This window comes from Myotis brandtii, unplaced genomic scaffold (assembly GCF_000412655.1).
Source record: "Myotis brandtii unplaced genomic scaffold, ASM41265v1 scaffold17, whole genome shotgun sequence".
NCBI lineage: Eukaryota > Metazoa > Chordata > Mammalia > Chiroptera > Vespertilionidae > Myotis > Myotis brandtii.
In genome coordinates this window covers 7,994,954-8,020,557 of record NW_005356259.1, presented here as the reverse complement: position 1 = coordinate 8,020,557, position 25,604 = coordinate 7,994,954, and the positions used below count along the sequence as shown (strand labels likewise).

Below are 25,604 nucleotides of genomic sequence, written 5' to 3'. Positions count from 1 at the left end.
GGCCTGGCCTGTGGGGATCAGGCCAAAACTGGCAGTCTGACATCCCCTGAGGGTCCCAGATTGCGAGAGGGTGCAGGCCAGGCCGAGGGACCCCACCAGTGTACGAATTCGTGCACTGGACCTCTAGTATATAATAAAATAGATCACACATGAAGCCATTTCATTGAAATTATCAATCTAATAAGAAACAAATTTGTGATATATTAATATACATATTTCTATATGAACACATTCAATAAGAACTACCAATGGGTCTGATAACTACTATAATTTTAAAGTAGCGATGGCCATAAACATTGTTTCAAGGTATTTGCAACAGCATATGTATTTGATTTGGAAATACTTCTGCTTTCTATTGGTGACAAAGTCAAAGGCACTGTCAATGCCACTGTGGTTTGTTGCCTACACTCATAATGGCAGGAAATGCTAAATTTTAAAATTCATAATGGAAGGAAATGCTGTTTTGGTTAGAGGTTAGTACAAATAAAGCTGCAATTTTTTTTCCTCATCTGAGTTCACTGACCCCTTGAATCCTAAGCACAGGCCTGAACGCAGGTTAAGAACCCTTCTTCAATAACCTGATGATCACTTCCTGGAAGTGCTAAGCTTATTCCTGATAAGGCTTCAGTCTAATCGATGCATTTGAATTCTTGCTTTGACATAGAATTAGTTGTATCCATCCATTATAGCATGTGACCAATAATTAACATTCAGGAACAAAGAATAAGGACGTAATATCCAGGAACACGTTCACTGTGACTGGTGGGCCACATGTTGCTGAGAACCCCTGTGGATGGTGTTTACAGTAGACCATGCTTGATCTAATGGTGTCTGTATTGGAAAGGAACACACATACACTGCTACCTAAAGACACTGCATGCGAGGACCACGTTGTTTCAGTACAGGGCAAAAACTTGGCTGGGTAAAGGAAGCTAATGTTTTGAATGAATGAAATAGTTTTTCTATAAGTCTGAATTACCTACGGTCTGTCAGTGTTTTGAGAGAACAAAGGCCACTTGTAAACCTACAATGCATGGTGGAGACTGTGGTCTGAAATTTGACTTCAGGTCTTGGCTGAAGATTTCAGAGAAAGAGCGTCACACCAGTAGACACTGTGGACTAGGGGGCACTTTGCTAAATGTGATGCTTCTGCTCAATGGCTGGTTTGTTAAGAGTAAAACTATGTTCTCAGGTTTCTGGTTGGCCTGGAAGTAAATATCATAGGTCAGGGTTTAGAAAACACGTTAGGCATCAGAGTGGAAGTTTATCCAAACATAAGCTACACAGGGTTCCTGCAAGATGAAGGCCATTTTAGTATCAATAAAGGGACAAAGCACATAAAAAGGACAAAGCTATGTATTAGAATTCCCTAAGACAAATACTGAGGCTCAGGTCCTACCTCAGACCAATACAGTCAGAATAACTGGAGACAGGGCCTGGGGATTTGTATTTGTAAGGGTTGAGACACACTGGTTTAGTTCAACATTCTTTGCTATTCTTCCCATCAAGATGAATCTGGCCTTGCTCTGTGATTTGCTTTGACCCAGAGAATGCAATGGACTTTGGGACCCTGGCTTTACAAGGACTGGAATCTTTTGCTTCTCAATTTGGGGGACCAGCCCTCATGCTGTGAAGGCCAGGCCAGGAGACTGCATGGTTAGAGGCCATCTGGAGAGAGCCCTGGAGGAGAGGAGACCATCTTGGATAGCCTAGCTTTCACCAAACTCTCAGCTGAATGCATTCACATGTGTGACCTCAGTCTGCATCTTCTGAATCAGAAGAACCACCTGGCTGAGCTCATTCCCCCCATATCATTGTGAGGAATAATACATTACTGTGTTTAAGTCACTACATTTTGGTGTGACTTCTTATTCCATAATAAACTAAAAAAAAATACTGACAATGCTCTATTCTTTTCTTGAAAGATCTGGTGATCCTATCTTGGAATCTTGACATGAACTGAAAAGCAAGGCTGGATACATCTTTCTAAAGCAGATAGAAGACATGATTACACTGAGAGCTTAGGTGAAAGCTTACCTAATACAGACAAAGGAAGACCAATATCCCATGTGGTCTTAGGTAAATGCCCTACTCCTGAGAGTTGGGTGGCCATTGTGATAGAAATAGAGACCCACCATCAGATCTCCCTACAAAGGTGCACTTGCTGCCCAGCTGCAGGGAGTCCAGTCAACAGAAAGCCTCCAGCTCCCAGCCCCTTCAGAGTCTGCCTCAGCTGCACAGAGCAATCTTTCCTATGATGAGGCCCACATTTGGTGACTGAGTGAGGTGGGGATAGAAAGGCCTGGTCATTTGGGCCTGATGTGGAATACTGATAGAAAAGACTCTCTCTGGAGTTCCCTGCAGGTTGGCCAAGGTTTATATGGCCTGTGCCATAGCCCGACTTCTCACCCCTTCCTTTCACATGTGTCACTTCCTAATAAACATCTTGTATCCCAAACTTGGCCTCAATGTTTACTTCTGGAGAACTCAACCTGTGACTGCCACGAGATCTAGGAGGTTTTACTTCTGAGGATGTGGGATGTGGGTTGATTGCTATGTTCTGGTTTTTCTGGCCACAGACTGATTCCTATAAAAGGACAGAAGAACTTTCCTAGGTCTAAAAGATGGAGACAAAGAACCCATGAATCTGGACTTCCCTCTTTGTGGAAGGGAACAGGGCTGGGAGAGAGATGAAGATCCTGTTGAACAATTTCTGTAACAACGCCAAAACATTTTCCCAGGGAATTAGCTGCATTTGGTAATCATTGTCTCAAATCTGTCTAGCAGTTACTTTCCTCCATTACATAGTGTCTTAAATGCTCACTCAGTCTCAACCAGTCACATTTATTGCTTGTTGCTTACTCTGAGTTTGTCAATGCAATCAAGAACGTGGTGAAGACCTGCCTGGAACTGTTATTTCCTTCAGAAATAGTTCATAATGCTCCCAAAGCTGTTTAAAATTATTTAAAAAAATGAACTGTCAGCAGGAAATTCAAGAAAGGCAGGTGGCCAGCTCTCTGTGGATTATCCGAGGAAACCCTCAAATCCTTCCACTCAAAGCACCATGGTTATTCTTTTAATTGTGTGTAGTCAAAGAAGCGCAATAAAGATCATGTTCATTTTAGGAAAGCACAGCTGGGAAGCTGGAGTTATGCTTTCTGTCTGCACAACATGCTTTCCCCATCCTCCTCCTCCCTGGAGGCACCCTCTTGCCTGTAGGGGACAAGTGATTCCATGTGGACTGGATGCGCTGCCAAAGACTGTCCATTGCCAACACTCCACCCAACTTTGTGACCACCACCACCTCCTACACACCCAAGGGCACACATGTGGGCTAGATCTGGCCAACCCGAGTGTTCCACCCCTTCCCACTTCACTGCCCTCTAGGGCTCAAAGGCACAGTGGTGCAGGGAAAAGGTCGGTTTGGGTTGTCAAATCTCAGATACGACTACTATTTGAAGCCTTAAGCGAGTTTCTCAGGTGAAACTTCTGGTTCCTTATTTATAAAGTAGTACATTCAATCACATAAAATATAGGGGAGCTACCAGAATGTCACAAAAAGGGGTGTGGCAGACCACAGGCCCGAGGGCTTGCACTTGCTCCCGTGGCCTTCCTGATACCCTGTGAAGTAACTGATCTCCCTCTGAGTTTACAGAACAAGAAACCAGCCCAAAGCTAGTAAGTGACAAAGCTAACATTCAAACCAGGTTTGTCTCACTCCACAGTCTACCTTCCTCTCCTGATACCAGACAACCCGCCATTGATCATGACTCTCCAGAATGACCAAGCTTTGAGGGTGGCGGTTCCTTTGCTCTGGACTCAACCTCTAGCTGAAGGTCTCAGGAAGTACAGGAGCACCTTCTTCCCATAAAGCTCCTAATATATTCCCAGTTTCCCAGGGATTCCCCTACCCTGACCTCTCTCCACCCCGAATCCATCCTCTTGCTGACATTTTAAACTTCCCAAAGAACACATGCTTACACACCTTCCATGGTGACAAGGGGTGTCTGCTGCCACTTTGAGAGACTTAGAGGAGTCAGATTCATGGAGACAGAAAGTAGAATGGTGGTTCCAGAGCTAAGGAGAGGGTTGGGGTGGGGGATATACTATTCAGTGGGCCAGGGTTTCAGTGTTCCAAGATGAAAAGTGCTTCGGAGATGAATGGTGGTGACGGTTGCCCACAAACATATGTAATACCACTGAACTGTGCACTTAAAAATGGTTGAGGTGGTAAATTTTATGTTTTGTGTTTTACCACAATAAAAAAAAATTGGGGAAAACCCCAACAACCTTCAATGGCTGCCCAGTGCCTATATAATAAACACTCACCCCTTTGCCTACCACAGAGGCTCCACAATCCCCTTCCACTTTCTCTCCCAGCTTTTATTATCCAGGCTCCAGACTAGAAACTGGGTTAAGCACTCTGCCTGTGCCCTGCCCCAAATACTCTTTCATATTCAAGGTTCTGCCCACCCACCGTGTTTTCTCTGCTCATCTTAGCCAATTTTAGCATCTGTGCTTTTAGCACAAGTTCCCAGATAAAATCATAACTTTTCCTACCAGTGCATGAACCTGGTCTCACCACCTACTAAGCTCTAGTACTTTCTAAAATTCCAGATACTCTGTCTATGGGAGGTGAGCTATGTGACCTCGCAGCTAATCCTAGATGTGAAACACATTATTTCTCAGGCCTGCTGTAATTATAACTAACATATGCAGGTTCCTATTTTAAATACATTAGCATATTGCTGCCAATCTGTCATTCCAGAGGTGGGTCCCCTTGAGAAGCTGAAAACCACTGGACTGGAAACCAGAAGGCCTGGGGTCTCAGCTCCGACATGAAATGGGTAGGAGACTTTGGGGCAGTCCCTTAACCTCTGGGCTTTGTTTCTCCATCTGGAACATTAGATCTGAAAGTCTTTTCAGCTGTAAAATGTTACCTCTCTGAGATGTTCCATCCTGAAATCACTGAATAACCTGAACTGATACTGATAATGAAAACAAAATAAAAATACAATGACTTAAACTACAATCAGGGAAAACAGACTTGTTGGATATTATGCTAAAGGCATAATATCAGAAGCTATGCCCAGTGAGGTTGGATAAGAATGAAAACTGACCACTGCCTTTTCTTTCAATGTTCATATGGAAAATAATTTCAATAAAAATATTTTCAGCAAAATAAAGATAGAAAAACCTGTAATGGTTTCAATGCTTTTGCCAGAAAATATTAGCTTAATAAAATTTGTTCTAGGAAAATGTTCTTAAAGAAAGTCATCAGTGTTGCTATTATTCCGATTACAAATTTATATTTCTAAATGTGGAGTCAAAACTTCCTTGGGGTTCAGATGATGATTCAGTGATGTAAGAACAAAATGTCCTGAATTTCAAGACCATGACAACATCAAAAGAGACCATGGCAGCAACTCTGACATTCGGAGGACAGAGAAAGACCCCAAAGGAAGCAGCAAAGTGGCCTTGACAGTGATGGCCGTGGGTTGTCACCAGCCAAGGAGAAAGAGGGTTAGACCTCTGATCTACCTGTAACACTATTAAGTCAATATATATTGACTACACACACACATACACATATATACACACATATACACAGACATATATACTTACATACACACATATATACATATACACACATGCACATATACATTTATATACATATATATACACACACACACATAACACATACCTGAGTCAATACTAGTAGAGGGATATATATATATATACACACTAATATTAATACTATACTAATATTAGGTGTGTGTGTGTGTATCTATACCTATAAATATATACACTGAAGGCCACTATGCTATTCTATATTTCTTGCTAACTGTGCCCCTCTGGGCATTACTAAAAAGTAGATATTTCAGTTATTTCTTAGAAGCTATCTTAGCGATAACTCAGTCAGAACCTGGCATTTTACAGATGAACAAACTGAGGCTCAGAAAAGGCCACTGCCCCAGACGACCAGGCCGTGTCCAATTGTTAGAATGGTACAGATGCCAAAGGCTTGCTCCCTCTCGGCCAGGTCGAGCGCCCACCTTCGCCCTTCACCTGGCCTCTGAGGCTGGCCGCAGCTGCCTGGTTTCCCTGGGCATCGCTTGCCGGGAATACATGGGGATGCCCGCTCCCTCTCCCAGCACGCTGTTGCTCCCTGCGGGGAGCTGTCACTCCTTTAAGTGGGCATTTTAAGGAACCATCCAAAAATAAGTCTACTTTGGTTTCGATTTTTAAGTTAAGAGCTGTGGAGTTTGGCAGGGAGGGCGGTTTCTATTTTGGCAGACACATATGCATGCTTCTGTGCTGTGTGTCTCATGCTGGAAAGCAAGTCCATGGCTAAGGTCCGCTGTTTTCATTATCAGCTGCTTGACATTTGGACTCTGCTCAGTCCAGCCTGACAGAGGATGCCTTTCTTAACACGGGACCTCTTCCCTCCTCCATTCTGCCCTCATCTCCACCCACCACCCCACCCTCCACCCAGCACTTCGGGCAGGAGCTCTGCCAACATTTGTAAATCACCTACATGACATGCTGCGTGGTGAAACCCTCCCTATCACAAACATATGTGGGCCTTGTTCCTTTGTTGCCCGTTTTTGGCAGCCGGGGCAATGCCATGGCAGCTCTCAATGTGTTTTGCATTCACGAGAAGGGTCAGCGGGCGCCGTGTGATATTTGCCACAAGTTTCTGAGTGGCAGGCAATTCCTTTGTCCACCTCTGTGGCACATGCGGCCACAATCTGGTCTCCCAAGCGGCTGCTCTATGCACAGAGCTGCACGGGACGTGTGTGCAATGCCAAGCACGGCAGCGCTCATAGGCTGGGCTGGGGACACGAAATAACAGGTGGCGGAGGCAGCCATGAAAGGACCTGGAGGACATGCCGAGTGTGCCCGCTGCCACCCTCCTCAAGCAGTGAGCAGATGGGGGACACCTGATGTGTCCATTGCTCCCTGGCCGTTCAACATTCAAGTCTGCCCTTAATGGCCTAACTATTAATATCACAACTTTCCCCAAAGAGTTGATTTGCATTCATTTGCCCTGATATTGATTTTTATCATTTATAATTCTCCTTTTGTTATGTACATTCTTATAAGTAGAGATTCCTCTCACCAGAGCCCAGAAATATGTCTTTCAACGATTTCTTTTGTTCATCAAGGTAGTTAACATTTTGGGCAATATCTAAATTTCTCACATGCTTTTAATGATTAGAATGACTGGGGTGGGGTAGGCAAATTTATACTTTTTACATTAGAACACCCCTAATTTTACTTGATCTATCAATTATTCTAATGTAAAAGTAACCCAGTAACCCCTATGAAATTCTTTGTGAACTCTCATTTATTATGTCAAATTGAAGTACTTTCAAGGAAGTATGTGTCTGATTAATTTCTGTTTGGAGCATGGATTTGCCTAATGGAAAACTCGAGCATTTAGAATCCCAACTACCCAGGGAGCCAAAATGGAGGTCCCAATGTTCCCTCAAATAAAAAATTGAGGGAAATAAAAATCAAGTCCAAAACATTTAAATTTCTTCTCTTGACTAAGCAAATGCTTGCTGAGGGGCTTTCTAATTTCTCCAAAAACTTTCTGGAGGCAAACAGTGCAACCGTCAAGTAATCATTGGAGAAGCCTTGTCCTGAGGAGCCGAGATCCACAAACAAAGGCGGGTGGACAGGCTTGGCCAGGAGTAATATCTGATCTGATCCCTAAAGGGGAGGTCACACTAGGGGCATCAGGTAGAGAGATTTTGTCTTGGGCTCCAGGTATAATATACAAATATGATCATAGATTGGCCAAAGGAGATTACATTGACCTTTCCTCATGAAATTTGTTCAAGCTCCCCTTTTGTTCCCAAATACACTAATTCTCTCATTAATGATTCACCTTTTGGGGGCTGAGTATTCTCTTTTTGACTGCTGAACAATGCCTACACTTTGGTCTTGTGTACTTCAACAGAAACTCAGACCACTCTTCCCTTGTGGAAAGTAGGACCGCAGAGGCCACATTTTGGCTGGTGTGGGCCTCTGCTTGAGGCCAGCCGTGCCCGATTGATGTTTTTAGGCTTTGTTTTCAACCCACTCTCCCATTCCCACAAGCCGAAGGCTCCAAAGCATGTTCCTACCTGATGGAAGTTACCCACTTGCCGCACATAACCAGCCACTTCCTTATCAGATTTAAAGATCTTCCAGACTTTTCTTTCTGCTTTCTTGTATTCCCGGGATCCTTTCCAATTCATGGCCATCAGGGAGCGCTCTGTCAGGGGGGCTGCCACGATGATGTCCAGTTGGCCATTGTAGATGAGCACCTACATGAAATCGAGCCGGGTACAAATGCAGGAGTCAGCGAGTGAAGCCAGTGACTCTACCTAGGTAGCCAAAGTGCACACGCACATACACATGCATGGGAGAAAAGGGACCATGAGCTTCTCTCCTGTGGTGCTCCCAGAGGCCCGGCTCACAGGCCAGTGGGGTCATTTTCTTCCAGTTGGCCACACACATCAACAACCTGAAATAAACTGGAGCCTTGTCTCAACCGTTGCCTTCTCCCAACATTTGATTCTTCACAGGAATCTACCTAAAGGCCTCTCTTGGTTGCAAACATGTTTGCGCTGTAACACTGGATGATATTACATGCTCGGAGGTATGGCTATGCTAAAGAGTAGGACTGTACTTACCACATTTTAGTGGAGCTGAGGAATACTACACCCCGGATTTTCACGAGGCCTGCATTTCATTAACTGGGCTTTCAGGCACTGCAGTAGCTGGTGGGCTGGGCCTTCCCTGGGGGTTGTTAACCCATATGTCTCTCCTCTCCACATTGATTGTACAGTGGCCACTATAATGCTTTGAGGCAGACAGACAGATGCAGGTGCCTCAGATTTGTTACTTGTTGGAGGCAACTGTGTCTGCCATGCAACTTCTAAGACCTCCTGTTCTTAAATAAGACAGCTATTTGCCAACAGTGAGCAATGTCCTTCCTTCCCAGAATTCATTTGTATTTTTTGCCAATTTGATGGCTATTATAATAGAAACAACCCTGGGGAAGCTCTCATCTCTTCTTCCCAAACAATGTTCAATTTGCTTGGAAAAGAATCCAGGTAGCACCCAGCGCGGGTGAAGCTGTGGAACTCCCCGGCAGGGCAACAGGCGCTCTTCTCTGCAGGGCCACTTAACACAAACCCTTTCAATGTTGAGACTTTCCATCTCAGTAGTCCTTATTTTTTTAATGAATTTTATGAAAATAAGCCCAAAGAAACTATATTCATTAGTCTTATTATAAAGAAAAACTTGAGCACAATCTAAAGGTTCCATGATTAGTAAGTGGTTAAATGAACTGTGGTATGGAAATTCTATGGGATAGAGCAAAACCACTGAAAATGCCTGAACCATGAAGCAAAGTGGAAAACCCTTATCCCATAAGTCTGAGAGCCAAAAGTCAAATATATATATATCACCATTAGGAATGGATAAGATAGGTAGACATATTCTCATGTGTGTAATGAGACTGTTTAAAAAAATGAATACAACCCATTAATTTCAGTCCTTTTCTCGTTTGTTTTCTACTCTTCTTAGGCTATTTTTATGCAACTCCCACAGTAGGAATGCTCATACGGCACTGTCCCTCTGTCCCCAGCAAGGCTTGTTCCTCAGCTCCATGCCACCGTTCATCTATCTGGAAGCTCTGGTTTGGCTCAAGTGAAGACCTTTGGTTGAATCCTCACACTGGATAGAAAAGGTTTCACTGCATATGTTTCCATCCCGGGCTCCCTGGTACAGGCTTCTTAAAAGGCTCACACATAATTAAAAAGCCCGGGACTTTGACACACTGCAAATCCTCCGGCAGCCCTGGCCGGGACTCGGCGGAAGATGAAAGAGTCCTGGGCTCTGCCGCAAGAACGCGGGTCTTTCATGTCCTTCCCTCGCCATCACCACTTCACTCCCCTCAACAGAAACCCAGAGGGGAAAATCCTGGTCGATTTAAAGCATCTTGAGAAAACTCAACTCCCCCCTGGCAATAAAATTTTGCATTGTTTATTCAAAGACATTGCCTCAAAGACCTTGAGTACTTCTGGCCCAGGCAAAACTCCTACAGCTGTTTCGCCGACAGTATGGAAACAATTATATATGATCTGTACCAGCAAACAAGGCTTAAATGCTCCACCATTCTAGGAAGGCCTGATTATAGCTGATTAACAGAGATAATCATCTCTAAAGTAATTCCTCGGCTAGCCCTCCATGAAAAGATGCCGATTCACTAGGGGATGCGCCAGAGTCTCCGGCATTTTCCTCTCCGTGGCCACAAAATGAAGCTTGCCGAGTGTCTTTCTGAGTGTCTCTTGTAGGGACTTGCTAGCAACAGTATATTTTGAAATTGATTTAAGGGATTTCATCAATCGATGTCATCTTTAAGGGATGAAAACCCACAGATTACAGCAAAAACAGGCTAAGATGTACAGCATTAGTGTGCATGGTTGTTGAACTGAATTGAGATGAATCCCAGCCCTGAGCTGCGTCCCTGGTCGCCTCCACTGGTCCTAAACCAGAGCACTAGCTCCCTGGAATGCTGCAGTGAAGGGCTGACCTGCATCACTTTGTGCATGTGACAGGCAGAAGGCCCCCTTTGCGGGGGAATAAATGGAAATCCTTCCTTTACAAAACAAGGAAAACATTTTTAACTTTTGAAGGGCACATAAGTCAAATGCAACCAAAAAAGAAATCAGATTAATGTTCAAGTGAAGTGATTTCAGGGCTGGCCTTTAAGGTCGCCAGCCTTAAATCTAAGAATTCCTGAGCTTTTATTTTTATCTAAATGTCACGTTTATTCTCGTCGGACCTCACAGGAATATCCCAGTTGCCTGTGGGGCTGGATGAGTGGGCAAAATATCCCAGGGTGCACTGACAGTGAGCTGAGAAGCCAGGTGGGTGAAGTGCATGGGTGGGTGGTCCTGAAGCCCAAGGGCACATGTGGGCGACCCACATCCTAACAGAGAAGTTCAAGGACAAGGCATACGCCCTGACGCGTTGGCCAATTATGCAGGATCTACACACACACATTCGCTTCATTTCTTCCTTGTAGGGTGACCAGCTGTCCCGGTTTGTCCTGGGCTGAGGAGTTTCCCAGGATGTAGGACTTTCAGGCTAAAACTGGGACAGTCTGGGGCAAACCTCCCCCGGAGGCTTGCTGGTATTTTAAGCAACAGGATCTAAAGACAGAGTGGAGACAGAAATGAATGCAGCCTTGAGCTACACTCCCCTTGTCAGCAGTGAGCCTAACAAAACCCGGAGCAGGGACAGGGCTGCTGGGAGCTGGTTTCCCAGGCAGCATCCGAAACACGTGTCCTGGGTGGTCAGCTGTGAGGCCTCCTTTTAGAGAATGTTCTTTTCTGTCAGCACTTAGAGGACTGACTGGTGAGCTTGCTGGAAGTGACGGTTATGTGAAGACATGGAAAATACTTCTTATTAAAAAAAATCAATGAACAACTATGATTCCACGGTTTGTGCTCTGTAATTACTATAAAAAGATGCTTCCAATTTGGGAGAAGAAAACATCAAATACAGGCAGTTAGGGTAGTCTAAGTATGAGTGATTTGTTTTAACTTGACAGTTTTCTAGGTTTATGTTCTAAATGTGTTTAGGATGCTTTTATAATGAAAAATAATTTAAAAAACAAACAAACAATAACATTAAGAGGTTAGGCACCTCCATTTGGCAAAAGATGGGTTTTATCACAGAATAATTTATGAAAACTCCAATATTTCATGACAATATTTCATTCTCAATTTTTCATGACAACTAGGTAAAAAGCACAACTTCAGTTCGTTCGCAGGTGACCCTAAAGACTCATTCCAGAGACAGCACTAGGTCATCTGGATTACAAGCATCTTTCTTGGGGAGGTCAAAGGACAGAGATGAGAAAAGCATTTTTATGATGATCATTTTCTGAAGTGCTTTCGTGTCCACATGGCTTTATTCTCATTCTGCTACACGAGGTCGGGATGAAAGTGTTCGCCTCCGCTTTAGGAAATTGTGACACAGCGAGGTGCCAGAATGCATCCTAGATCCCGACTTGCAAACTTGTACCTGGAATTCCCCAGGGAAAGAGCTAAAGGCCTTTGAACCAACAAGCATGTACCGACTCCCCACAGCGAAGTGTTTGGTGCCCCTGGAAACGGAGAGTTGGTTGAGCATGACACAGCTCACATCTCCAGTTCAGAAACAATCTTGGCCTGTGTGCCCAAGTCCGATGACATAGCTGCGTCATTTCTCACTTTGGCTCTGTGGGCAAGGATGAGTGCAAGGGCATTGCTCAGCTGGTGGCAGATGCCCCACTTCTGCAGGGAGTGGCGTTGGTGAAGCTGCTGTGGGGCAGCATCAGCTCCTGGAGAAGGAAGCTCCCTGAGCACCCGGTCTGTCCGCAGCCCCTGCACAGTGCCTGGCGCCCCATAGAACATATGGACACTTCCAGGGCATAGTCAGTTGCTCTCCTTTGGCGTTCTGCCATGCTGTAGAGTGACTGCTGCTGTGGCTTGCCCAGGTCCACTCTTCCTTCTCCTGGTGACTGTCCTCCCAATCCCTAAAGGATACAGCCCTAGTGGAGCTGTCAATCACAGCATCCCGCCTCTTCTGTGTCAGGGATGAGCATGTGACCTAAGCTAGGCCTCCCTGATGAATCCGCTCAGATTTTTTCCTGGTCCCTATTGTTCCTCTTAACTCCAGCTCTTCAGCTTTTCTGTGAATTCTGTGACCTCTCGTGTCTTCTGATCAAGTCCTTTTATGCTTCAAGTAACCGGAACTGTTTATGTTGCTAAGAGCACGCCATCCAAACGCATGCACCGCCAGACCAGTGCACACAGGCCCCAGCATGCAAAACAGGGAACCCCTGGACCCGGGGCTTAACCTCCCTAAGCTTCACTTCCCTTTCCTGGACATGAAGATGGTCAGACCTACATCCCACTGCAGCGTGAATGAGGTGACGTGCATACAGCTCCTAGGACAGGGCCTGATACAAACTGAGAGTCCAGTGGCTGTTAGGTCCTCTTCATTTTTAGGCAGGTTGATCATTTGATAATGACTTGACTCAACAAAGCACTTCTTCTAAAATAAACCCCCAGTGTGTATGGATGGTCTTTTTGTGCTCACTACTTGGTTGCCAAGCTCACTCTTTCGGACAAAGGCCTATGGTAGGAGGGAATCCAGCCAGGGTAAACCTGAACTCTATATATTCAAACTCCTGAAATAACACACCTTTCCCTGGGACTTTTACACACGTCGGGTATAGCGTCTCAGAAATACTTTCCTGGTAGTCAGAGCCATAAGTTCACCAAGTACTCTTTTTAAAGGAACTTATAATTTTGAAGCATGGGATTCAAAATCACAAGGAATTTCCCCATATTTAAATGCTAGGAAAGTATGGTAAAAGTATAGCTTTGAAAAGGACATTTTGAATAATAATTGAACACGTTCATCCTTATTATGTTACAGGAAGTGTGCTAACCATTTTACATCCATGATGATTTCCTAACACCCCCAGAAGGCAGGGGGTAGTTACCCTTTTTTTAGATACAAGGAGACAGAGGTGCAGGGATGTGAGCCAACTGGTGACAGATTCAAGTTCAGATCTGCCTGACTCCAAAAGGTTGTGATTCTAACCTCTCTTCCACACTGTCTCCCTGCCCAAGTCACTACCCTGAAAGAACACATCGATCAGGCGGTGTATCTGTATTTGTAATTCCACACGCAAGGAGCAAACCTAATGGTAAGTGTGCCTCCTTGTAATGAAGGATGCATGTTTATAGTTAAGAGCACAGGCCCTGTGTCTGGGTTTTGAATCATAGCCCTGCTACTTACTAATAAGATTACCTTAATTAATTACTCAGCCTGTCTAGAGTTCCGTTTCCTCATCTGTAAAATGGGTATAAGGGAAACATATAGGACAGAGAGTCACTGGGAGAATTACACAACATATGCATGTAAAGCTCTTTGCGTCCTAGGCACACAGTACATGCTCAATTAATGCTAGCTATTATTATTGTCACCACATTTAAAGAGCTCAACATAGCTATTCAAACAGCTGCATAATTTCCAAAAGAAATGTCACCTGTAGATTACAATTGTGATTTAGAAATAAGGAGTTCGAATTCTAACACAACGGCATGAGGTCATAAATTTGGTAAAACGAACAGCAGGGCCTTAGGAAAGTAGTATTACACTTGCAGACTTGAGGCCCAGCCCTGGCTCAGCCCCCAGGGCCTGTGCTTCCGGGGGTGACATTGACATGGCATCTACTCACTCTTAGCCTTAACTTTCTCCTCTAGGAAGTGAAATAGCTATGTAGTAGAGTTGTTATGAGGGCCACATGGGATACGAGATGTAAAAATGTCCTGTCACTTGAAGAGCAGGGTTTCATCAATGGTTTTGTTACTCCTTATGAAGATTAATCTGAAAATTACATTGCGATAGTGGAGTGCAGAGGTTTTTAATTGGCTGCCTGAGGCCTTGCAGATCTATCCACTGAGTCTACATCGTGGCACAGTTTTTGCAATTAGATGCCAGCATTCAACTACGAGGGGATCTGACCCTGCTGGGCCCATGTTTCCCCTGGGCCACAGTGACTAACCCTGGACTTGAGCTGTCCCTCTTACACACAGCCCCACCCCTTCCTCAGTGCCTCCCCCCTCCCCTCCACCCCCACAGGTGCAAGGGCAGTTGCCATTTTTTCGGTGCTTATGCTATTATTTTTCTTCAAAGAGAAAAATATTTCTCCGTATCCATGACTTTGTCATGGGCAAAACAGAAAGATCAATAGGTCTCAATCCAACACTGTTCATTGATTTCATTTCCTTCCTGGATCCTCAGGCAGCTGAAGTCCACTTCCATCCGAAATGGAAGGGAAGTGTGGCCTTTTGTCTGAGTGGGAGAAGAGCCCATGACTTACATAAGGGATGTGTTGTGTCTGTTTGTTTACTCGGCTCCTATGAAATGTCGTCTTACTCAGCAGCAAATATTTATGAAGCGCCTAAGGATTAGGCGCTCGGGGGACAGATAGGGAAACATGTGACCTCTGCCCTGATGATGCTCCAGACTTCTTTTAACTCTTCAAAACAGTGACTAATTAGAAGAGGAAAGGCAAGTGCACCCTTCCATTCTCTAAGTTCTCCTTAAAGGAGAGGTCAACCAAAGTCTTTTCCACGTGCATCTTCCTAAAATCTAATCATTTAACCACCAACTTTTCAAGTTCTGGATGTATATAAATCAGTAGTCGATTCATACATTTCCCTCTCTCAGCAAGAACACATTCTCCCCAGTAGAGACCTAATGAACAGAACCAGAGGATGCTGAACCCTTACTTTGCACAGTGTGCGTCTTTCAAAGGTATTTTCTGGGCAGATATAAAGCAACCCACTGTTAGCAAAACAATACCTGCTCACCACTTTACCTGCAGACACAACTGAAAAGATCCCGTGCCCTCAGAACTCAGATTTGGACTCCAAGTAAGTTAGGGGGGGCCACATGCTACTCAACAGGGAAAGAGACATCTGGGCTTGCAATGGTCCTGCACAACTGGCTTCTTGAAAGAAGGGGCTGGGGGCAGAAATGTACATAAATGTGCATTTTGTTGTAAATGTCATTGCCTCCAGTCTCAAGGCAGAAGGATGAAAATAAATCATGTGCGGGCTACTGTCTGATCGAAACTTTAACTTCTTTGTTAAACCAAATCAAAAGAACACAGAACTGTTCCCTGCGTTTGCCCGTTTGCGCGGCTACTTTTAGGAAAATGACTGAAATGCCGCAGGAGGAGGCTTTGGCCTCTCAGCAGAATGGGAAAGCAACCCGTGCTTGTGTGCGAAGGCGAGCTTTTTGTTGTTGCACTTTTAGACGAAAGATTTATGCTTATATTTTGGCCCATTTACAACCCATCATAATACTTTGCAGACAAAGTTATGCTCTTTTCCCAATGATCTAGTGACCTTAATCTCTAATATTTTGTGGTTTCCTGTTTGGGGAAATGATTGAACAGCAGCCTAAGCTATTCCAGGCGGCCCGGCGTTCCCAGTTGGCCGCTATCTGTCTTGGTTTTGAATGTTCTCCTGTTCACCAATCCAAAAAAAAAAAAAATTAGTTTAAAGAAGGTTTTCCTACAGATGCTAAATCAATGAAACTCCTACCAAGCGGCCCTCCACACTTCCTCCTCTGGCTGCCTTACTTATCATTCTTCTATTACAAACCCCAGCAGCGCCAGGAGTCCTTTCTGCCTGAAGCAATTAGCATGCTCCACCACTGCCGCTCTCCTGAGCAGAAGGGAATTAATTTCACTAATATCCAACTCGACCCAGGGCTCTTCCCCAGGGCTTCTCACCAGCTCAGCTGCAAAAGAAGAGCTGAACCTCCACTGTGCACAATAAGGTTCAGGAAATGTTCCTGCCTGGAGGCAGGGTTGTTATCTCTTCCCGGACAATGCCTCGCCCCCTGGCCCCAGCTGCCTATGGCTCGCAGGAGTCCCTCTTCCTGGTGATTTTGCAGGAATATCGGGTTGGAAGGCTCAGGAAGCCCAATCCCTGTGGTCCACCCGGAGAAGACTATGGCAGAAAACTAATGCCACCATTGAAAGAAACAAAATATGTTCCAAAGGGACATATTTTGCTTCCAAGTTTAAGGAAAAGGGAAGACAATGAAAGAGAGAAAATGAACTTGGCATAAACACCCCCATGTGCCTGCCATCCGCCTACCAGCTAGCTTTGCCAAGACGAGCAAAGAAAAATGAGAATGGAGCAAAACAAGGTTGAGAGTGTGTGCGGCGATTACACAAATAATGTCTTTCAGCCAAAGAAAATTATTCCTGCTTTCTTGCAACTTAACTCTAAATAATTTTGTTGCTTTTAGAGGGGAATAAGGAGCTAAGCCAGCGTGGCAAAGAGCCAGCAAGCCATCACTCCAACCCAGGCATCTCTGAGGAAAAATTAACCACCTAGCATAGCACACTTAAAACGACTTTTAATGATGGCCCAGAGTAATATTTTTCTCTGGTTTGAACAGAAAAGTCCTGGGCTCACTCCAGGGTCTTTCCTCTGCCTTCTCGTTCCAGGGTCTGCTGTCAGAGCCCTTTTCTGATCTTCTCACCTCTCCGGGGTCTCCTCTGATCAATGTCCATCCCTGGGTTTAGGAACTGAAAGTGCCCAGGAGCAGGCCTGCCGCTGCCCACGCAAGTCCCTCTGGAGGTGAAAGTCCTCCCTGGTTGTCAGAATGTCAGTTTCAAGGCCGCAGCAAGGGCCATCTCCAAAGACTGCCACATGCTTGCCACTGTGGTTACCCCGCTGCCATGAAAGGAGGCAAGTACCTGGTTGCACAGCCTACTTTTCCTTACTGAATTCAAAAGAGAAGCCCAACTGATGCCCGCGGCCTCTGGGATTTCATCGGCACAGGAAAACCTGCTATCAGCAGGTGCAAGATCCTCTGCCCGCACTCTCAATGGTGCTATTCACCACAGCCGCCCCGTTAGTCTGCGATTAGCCTTTTTCTCCCCCAAACACAACTTCCCCTTGTTTGGTAAGAAAAGCATCCTTTTCCCCATTCTTTCCCGAGAATGTCAAATAGGCTCAAAAGGATTGTGCAAGCCGCTGTAACAAACGCAGGGACTGTCAGGAGGCCGAAGAAACAGACATGAGTATTCAGAGTGGAAGGAGCACAGGGAGACAGGGAAATCTAGACAGAGGAGGTGGGGGGCTCCCGCCCAGAGCTCTCGCTTCAGAAAGCTTGGTTAGAGGTTTGGGCTTTCACTCAGCCACGTGCTGCTCAGTACAGGAAGCCTGTGCTCTGGTGTTGCCTGTTACCCATGAGAAGATGGGAGTTTCTCATCAGCAGTGAGTAGATGGTACAGACAGAACCACACAGGGGTGTAGCTGGAGGACTTCTACAAGCAGGCCAGGCAAGTCAGTGATGAAAAGCCCCCAGGGGGAGCCCTAGAGGTTGCGACTCTGGCTCCCACAGGCACTGGGAAGGGTAGGAACATGCCTTCCCCTTTGGACTAATAGCCAGGGCCGACCGCCCCTGAACTCAGTCCCCTGTGCTCAGGCGGAAGAAGAGGAAACTGCAGTGGAAAGAGCACTGGACCTGGAGTCACATTCGTGGCAAATGGACTCAAATGGTGATGACCATGACCGGAACCAAAATACCGGCTTTGCATTTTGTCTCTATGTCTCTAATATGTGACTTTCACATACAGACCAACAAGTACCCCAGTGCCAATCCATGCAATATCATTAGCAAAGCTTTTTGTCTTGTTTTCTTTTGTAAAATAAAAATTGAGGCTGTACTGTTTTCCTCCCACACCCCCAGGAGGGTGGTGGCGCACACTGCTTTGGAAGTCACTCGTTTCCAATGGTGTGGCATCGGTTAGCAATAGTCCTGCTCCACGATGACACGAGGAATAGACTGAGAGGCGACTACCAATGCTGACATCTATCACACGCAAACTACTCCTCACTGTATCCAGAAAGCAATTCTCTCTGCCCGCCCCCCGCCATTTCTCTATTTATCTTTTCAAAGTAAAATCAACTGATATAATAGCCTTTGGTTCAGAGCAGTTGGATTTCACAGCAACTGAATTTAAGTACAGCAATTCCTTGGTATTCCTGGGGCATAGGTTACAGGTCCCCTGTAGATACCAAAATCTGAGGATGCTCAAATCCCTTCTATATATTTGTATACATCCTCCTGTTCAATTTAAATTGCTCTAGGTTACTTGTAATAGCTCATACAAGGTAAGTGCTATGTAAATAGTTGTTATACTGTATTGTTTAGGGAATAATGATATGAAAAATAGTCTGTACATGTTCAGTGCAGATGCAATCATCATTGGCCTAAGTACATATGAGCAACAATATAACAATTTTTCTTTGGAATATTATTGACCCATGGTTGATTGAATCTGTGGCCGCAGAACCTGTGGACATAGTGGGGCAACTATATATGCATTTCTTAACTTAATGATTCTTAGATTCCCTGGAATCTGCATAGCAAATGGTAGTGCCACTTACTATCTTCCTTCTTACACCACCCTCCGCCCTGCCATATTTGGGTGACACCAGAATAAATTCTACTTTTCCTGTTGCCAGAGATCATAAATGTACTTTCTATTGTTTTGAGCATGAGGTCCTTTCAAACAACAAAATAAAGCCCTTGCGAAATGATTGGCATGCTTACCAAGCAAAGCCATTTAAAACAACCGATCCACATGGCAGAATATAATATCAAAGGGTTGTTTTTTTTTAATAAGAGAACATAAAAATACATTCTGGTTCTCCTTTGAACATTTCATCCCAACATAAATTTAAAGGACAGACAAGAAAAATTGTCAAAAGCATGGCAAGTTTGGGTGAAATCAAAGTCTGTTTCATAATATATGGCTATTTTCATTTCCCCATAATCATTGAAATGCTTACAAATCAGCAAAGTCCAAAAGTATGTCTCATAAAAAAACCCCACAAAAAACATAAAAAGCTAACCCCACTCTGGCACTTGGATTATAACTGAAGCAGGTAAAATGACCTCACCAAGCACCCTGCAGTATAAGGTACACTATTTTATTTGCCTGTAAAGTGGCACCAACTATATATGCATTTCTTAACTTAATGATTCTTAGATTCCCTGGAATCTGCATAGCAAATGGTAGTGCCACTTACTATCTTCCTTCTTACACCACCCTCTGCCCTGCCATATTTGGGTGACACCAGAATAAATTCTACTTTTCCTGTTGCCAGAGATCACAAATGTACTTTCTATTGTTTTGAGCATGAGGTCCCTTCAAACAACAAAAGAAAGCCCTTGCGAAATGATTGGCATGCTTACCAAGCAAAGCCATTTAAAACAACCGATCCACATGGCAGAATATAATATCAAAGGGTTGTTTTTTTTTAATAAGAGAACATAAAAATACATTCTGGTTCTCCTTTGAACATTTCATCCCAACATAAATTTAAAGGACAGACAAGAAAAATTGTCAAAAGCATGGCAAGTTTGGGTGAAATCAAAGTCTGTTTCATAATATATGGCTATTTTCATTTCCCCATAATCATTGAAATGCTTACAAATCAGCAAAGTCCAAAAGTATGTCTCATAAAAAAAACCCCACAAAAAACATAAAAAGCTAACCCCACTCTGGCACTTGGATTATAACTGAAGCAGGTAAAATGACCTCACCAAGCACCCTGCAGTATAAGGTACACTATTTTATTTGCCTGTAAAGTGGCACTTGCGGATCTATAGGCTATGATTACATAAAACAAATGTCCCAGGATTAGCTTCCTCTCTTCCGTTATGCTTCACTAGGAGCCACTTCCTCCCCCCAGACATTTTCATGGAATGGCACTGGCATTCCCTTCATGGCCTTCAAAGGCTTTGGAAGAAAGTGATCACATCAGCTTACAGTCAACAAAGCCAAGCGTTTCCCGTCATGGTTTCATGGACGCTTGGACTCCAACTGAGCCGCTGAGGAACCAGGCCCATGTAAGCGTTAATTTTTCTTGGTATGCTAGACACTTATCCAATCTCATTTCCTGGCCACTTTTGTTATTGACATTTTGCTATCAGGCGATGTTATGAAGGAAAATGCCACCAGCAATGAGAATGACTGCGAAAATGAGTTCATTTTACTAGAAATATTTATCTCCCAAACGTCTAAGTCGCCTCCTTTAATCAGGAACTGCCCATTTCTAAATGAAGACCTTTTGCTAGCCCCGGACAAGTAAACAAAACTCCAACGACCTGGGTGTTAAGATTTCAGTCTGGTGGGGAAGCTGAGAAAACAGTAAGATCCTGAATTCTGAAGATGCAATTAGTGGAAACTTAATGAGCTGCAGAATGATAAGTGACAGGGAAATGTAACTTTATATTTACAATTTCCTGACTAGATGAACTTTTAAACACAGCAAACTAAGCCCTACCCCAGGGCAATTTAACCTTTCGAAGCACAGGCATGTGGAGTTTAAGAACCGGCACTTGGAGATGGTACCCCTAAAACTGCAGTGGGCTTCCAGACAACATAGCTACGGGGGTAGCCTCAAATCCAAGGCCAGTGCTTTGCTTTGAATCCAAATGGCCTCCATGTATGGAGCTGTGGCTCCTATTTGTTAAAATAAAGGTTTCACACACCCCCACCCTCCCACACTGACACTCATTCTCATGTCTTTGAAACTATAGCCCATATATTTTTAGAAAGGCAAGAACTAAAGAAAGGGAGGCTAAACACATATTCAGAACCTTTAGCAAGAATCTTCACAAGAACAATGTACCTTCTATATCAGAAAGGACTAAGGACCAGGGGACCTCTACAAAGAGCAGGGTTTTCAAAGCCAACAGCTCTGAAGGAGTATGAGTTGCATGTCTTAGGTTTTAGAGATGCCCTGCAAGTACTACCATTATTCCCATTTCACAGATGGAGAAGCTGAAGTATCCTACGTGTTTAAGTATCCTCCCCAAAGGAACACAGCCAGTGAATGGTGGAGCAGCCAGCATTCAAACTCAGAATATCCAACTTGAGAACCCACGCTCCAAACTACCATGTTCTATGACCCCGCTGAATCCTAAAAATCCTGACAATATTGTGACCCGATTGAATCATGAAGAATCCCAATAGCCCAGCAGAGTATTTCTCATTCTAGTTATTTTGGAAATTATTAATATGATATTGCAATTTACCACCCAAACGTCTGAAATTACTGAGTAGAGAGTGAGTTTCAGTACACATCCCCTAGAGATCATTACAAGAAAAGGGTTATGTTTCATACAGTCTACCCAGAGGTGCCACAGGAGTTCCATTAGTTGCCAGGAGTTGAGGAGGGCCATTCCCCTGTCCACCTGAGATAGTCCGCATTGGCTAAAATGAACCCAGTGCAGGAAAAAGACTTCCAGGTTCCTAGGAATAGAAACATGTGCACTATTTTCTATGAAAAATTAGCACTGAGTCTTACATATCACTTTGAGGGTATTAATGTTTCACGCCAATCTACGTTGTTCCGATTTCATTGCATATGCATTGAGGTTCACCACCATCACAGACAAGCCAAAGATATTCGCTGCCCGGCGGCTCCGCCAGCGGAGCAATGCGTATGCAGTCTGTCTGAGCAGATGGCCACTTTTTTGGTGGGCACTCAGATTGACTGAATACTTTGTTCTCTTTCTTTATGGAAACACGGTTTATCTGCATCACTGATCTGTTCTCTTTTTCTGACAACTCAGCCAGAGTCTTACTGTTTAGAAAATACTCTGCTTGCATTGGAATTCACATGGACAGAGATGTGTATGTATCTTTAGTCAATGTGTTCTTGTCAATCCATTGCACACTCCATGGCGATGAGCCACTCGCAGGTGAGCTGATTATATAGACTCTCCTCATCTGCCTGGGAAAGGAATCATGTTCCAGTTCAGTTTATACAGTGAGACCATGTATCTCCAAAGGGCACAAAAAAATGTGATGGGAACTTCCTTATCTGCTCTCCACTCAAAAATACCACTTTGCATTCCTTAACGTTTATAGTGTAGCCCATTATTTAGGTTTTGAAAATGCAAAGCTCTTTTAGTTTAATAATTTGATGGGTCATTGACAAGTTTATAAGAGATAATTACATTTTTAATTTTTTATTGATGTTTAGAGAGAGGAAAAGAGAGGGAAAGATAGAAACATTGATGGGAGAGGAACATCGATCAACTGCCTCCTGCATGCCCCCTACTAGCAAGTGCACAGTCCCAGCATGTGCCCTGACTGGTAATCAAACCAGTGAGCTCTTGGTGCATGGGAGGACGCTCAATCCACTGAGCCACACTAACAGGGCTACTAGAGATAATTTTGAGATACCACTGATTTATAGAACTGGTTTTTCATTCATTTGTTCTCTTGTCATCTGCTCCAGGCTAGTGCTGGACTGGCAGTCTATAATGGCAGTCCAGCTAAGTGCTAAGTGTGGCAAGAGCAGCAGAGATGACATGGTCTGAGAGTGAGAGAAGACAACTGTCCTAGAAAGTATTTCATCCATTTCTGCAGAGTTGTAATAGGGGTGCAGACTCTACCTGTCATTGACACTAGATTATTTTCGAAAAGGGTTGTGTGTCTAGGAACTCAAACTCTGTGCTAGAGGCAGGACCAGAAAATGGGCCTCTTAGGTCTGGCATATTCCAAAAACCCAATCTAGTAATTGTGCATTTAGCCAGAAACTCCCTGGACAGTACTGAAGGTTGTGCACAGAACAATCCTATAGGACCCTATTCCTGACATAGACATTGTAGAAATGTGTATTTCTCATGGTAGAAAATGGCAGCAAAGAGTTTAGTTCAAATAAAGGCAGTATATTAGGATAATTTTTGACAGATGGGAATAAAGTATCTTGAGAGGTTACCTTTTTTTTTCTAATTGATACAAAGGTGTGCTGGCTACTGGCTGCTCTGTGCTTTTTTAAAAATCCCAAACACTAGAGGCCTGGTGCACAAATTTGTGCATGGGTGGGGTCTGGCCGGCCCACTCCAATCAGGGCCAGTCTGGCTGGGCTGGCTGAGGGGAGGGGATGCTTGAGGTTGGCTCGCTGGCCCCACCCCCTGGTTGAACTCCCAGTCGAGGGGACAATTTGCATATTAGCCTTTTATTATATAGGATTATTCTTGCTTCTGCCAGGAAATAGAGAGGAAGTGGACTGCCTCACTCGTGGTCTCTTCTCTCATGTAAGCACACTTATCCTGCACAGATGCCCCATAGACCATGCCTAGGACAGATGACAGCAGCCCTGGAGGACAGAACTGAGAAGAGAAGGGGGAGGGGAGGCACAGGGTGACTCTCCCTAAGGCACTTGCTCTTGGTGTCCACCCTTTTGGTGAGAGCCCTAGAGTCCATGGCTCCTTTCCTGAACCCTCAGGGCTTTCTTTCCACGATTTCACTTTCTTTTGGTAGCTCCAGCAGCAAATCAGGCAAAACATCTCAATCAGATAACATATTAGTAGCGGTAGGCTTTCACACCTACGAACAGAAACCCTTTCTCATTCATTGTTTCAACCTGACAGCCTAGCAGTGTTTGGCTTAATGTGGCTACTGAAAACAAAATAAAACTGCCTTTTGAGCAACATGAATTAATTCAATTAATAGGCAATATGCATTTTTGGAGCAATCACTTGATTCCATTTACCCCTGACTTCACTGGGATTAATATTATACAGCAAACAATAAGCAAAAATTGGCTTATCCTTTTAGTTCTGTGATGACTTCTTTTCTCAAGAAATGATGAGAGGTGGCATGTGCCAAGGGGAATTTCACTTTAGGAACTATTGGGGTATGTGATTTAATTAGAAGGAAGAAACCACAAAATTTTTCATTTAAAGAAATCAAACAGTGAAGGGGTTATTTATATCTGTAAAACATCATAAAAGTAAAAAAAGAAAATGGTAGGAGTCAAATGACAAATCCAAGAAAGTCCCCTCTGCTCTGGGCAATCCGAAAAGTTCCTAAAACAGTAACTGAAGTAACTTTCTCACCTTATAGTTATTCATGATTGCAGTTAACCATGGCTTAACTGACTTCACTGTATCTTCTCGCAAGTACTTTTCAACTATGGATCCATCATGAAAAGTCCGGTTCCCCACGTGGATGGCTCGTCTCACTTGTGTGAGGGACAAGAATTGCTGATAGTAACTTTGGTCCTCGGGTTCCTGGCAGAAGGAGGCATCCAAAAGATATTAGGGAACATGAACAGCCCACATTTGGTCAAAGCTTCAAATTTCTCATAACCTATAGTATCTTGTTCCTATACCATTAGGAACAAGGTAAGTCATGACTATTCACTTGCTTCCACCTGAAAATTTTAACTTGGGGATTTTGAGTTAATTTAAATTTCACTAACAAATCTGGACAATCGAATGATACTCTTGGAGCCAATACCCAATTTGTAAATGCTGGATTTCCCTTTATGGAATCTGTGACTCCAATGAACAATCCCATTGGAGGTAAATACAGGGAAATGGAAGAGGTGAGATTATCCGAATTAATTTGCTCCTTGCTGGAGGACCTATGGGAAGAAGATCAAAGGAGCACATGGGCCCAGGGTGACGGCTAGTGGGTCACAGCTGAGGATTTCTTGCCCATGTTTCCTTTGCTAAAGCCACACGCACCAAATAATCGGCTGACCACAATTTAAGGGGTACACATAGAGTGTAAAAACAGATGATATACTTTGTGAGGCACATAACACTAAAGAAGTTATCCAGGAGCCTTAGTTTTAAAACAATACTGTGCACAAGTCTCTGATATTCATTATACTAAAATGAAAAGGACTCCATGCTGTTTTAAAAAGTTACAAAAGGATAAAAAAAAAACTGTCAGAGTTTGAGATTAACATTTGTGCATCATCAACAGTTTTTGCTAACTGAATTATTACTTTGAAAAAAATCAAATTAAAAATTTTATTTCTCCTTTGATACCATATGTTTTTCTCTTGATAAAATCTAAAACCTCAAAGCTGGCAAATCCCATTGATGTTAGCTTTATATTTTATTTACAAAGTAGTTCATGAACAAGGGAATTTCACAAACAGAATGCATTGCTATATACACTAGAGTAG

The 25,604-nt window shown here is 43.9% G+C and overlaps 1 protein-coding gene across 1 annotated transcript in view; it reads right to left on the bottom strand.

The window, feature by feature from the left end:
* CPVL (carboxypeptidase, vitellogenic-like) overlaps positions 1-25,604 on the bottom strand; it is a 101,968-nt gene that overhangs the window by 12,964 nt on the left and 63,400 nt on the right. Inside the window, exons 11-12 of the mRNA XM_014537000.1 lie at positions 24,523-24,696; positions 8,136-8,318 (exon numbers count right to left, since the gene is read on the bottom strand). Coding sequence (XP_014392486.1) covers positions 8,136-8,318; positions 24,523-24,696 — 357 coding nt within the window. The remainder of the gene's footprint in view (positions 1-8,135; positions 8,319-24,522; positions 24,697-25,604) is intronic.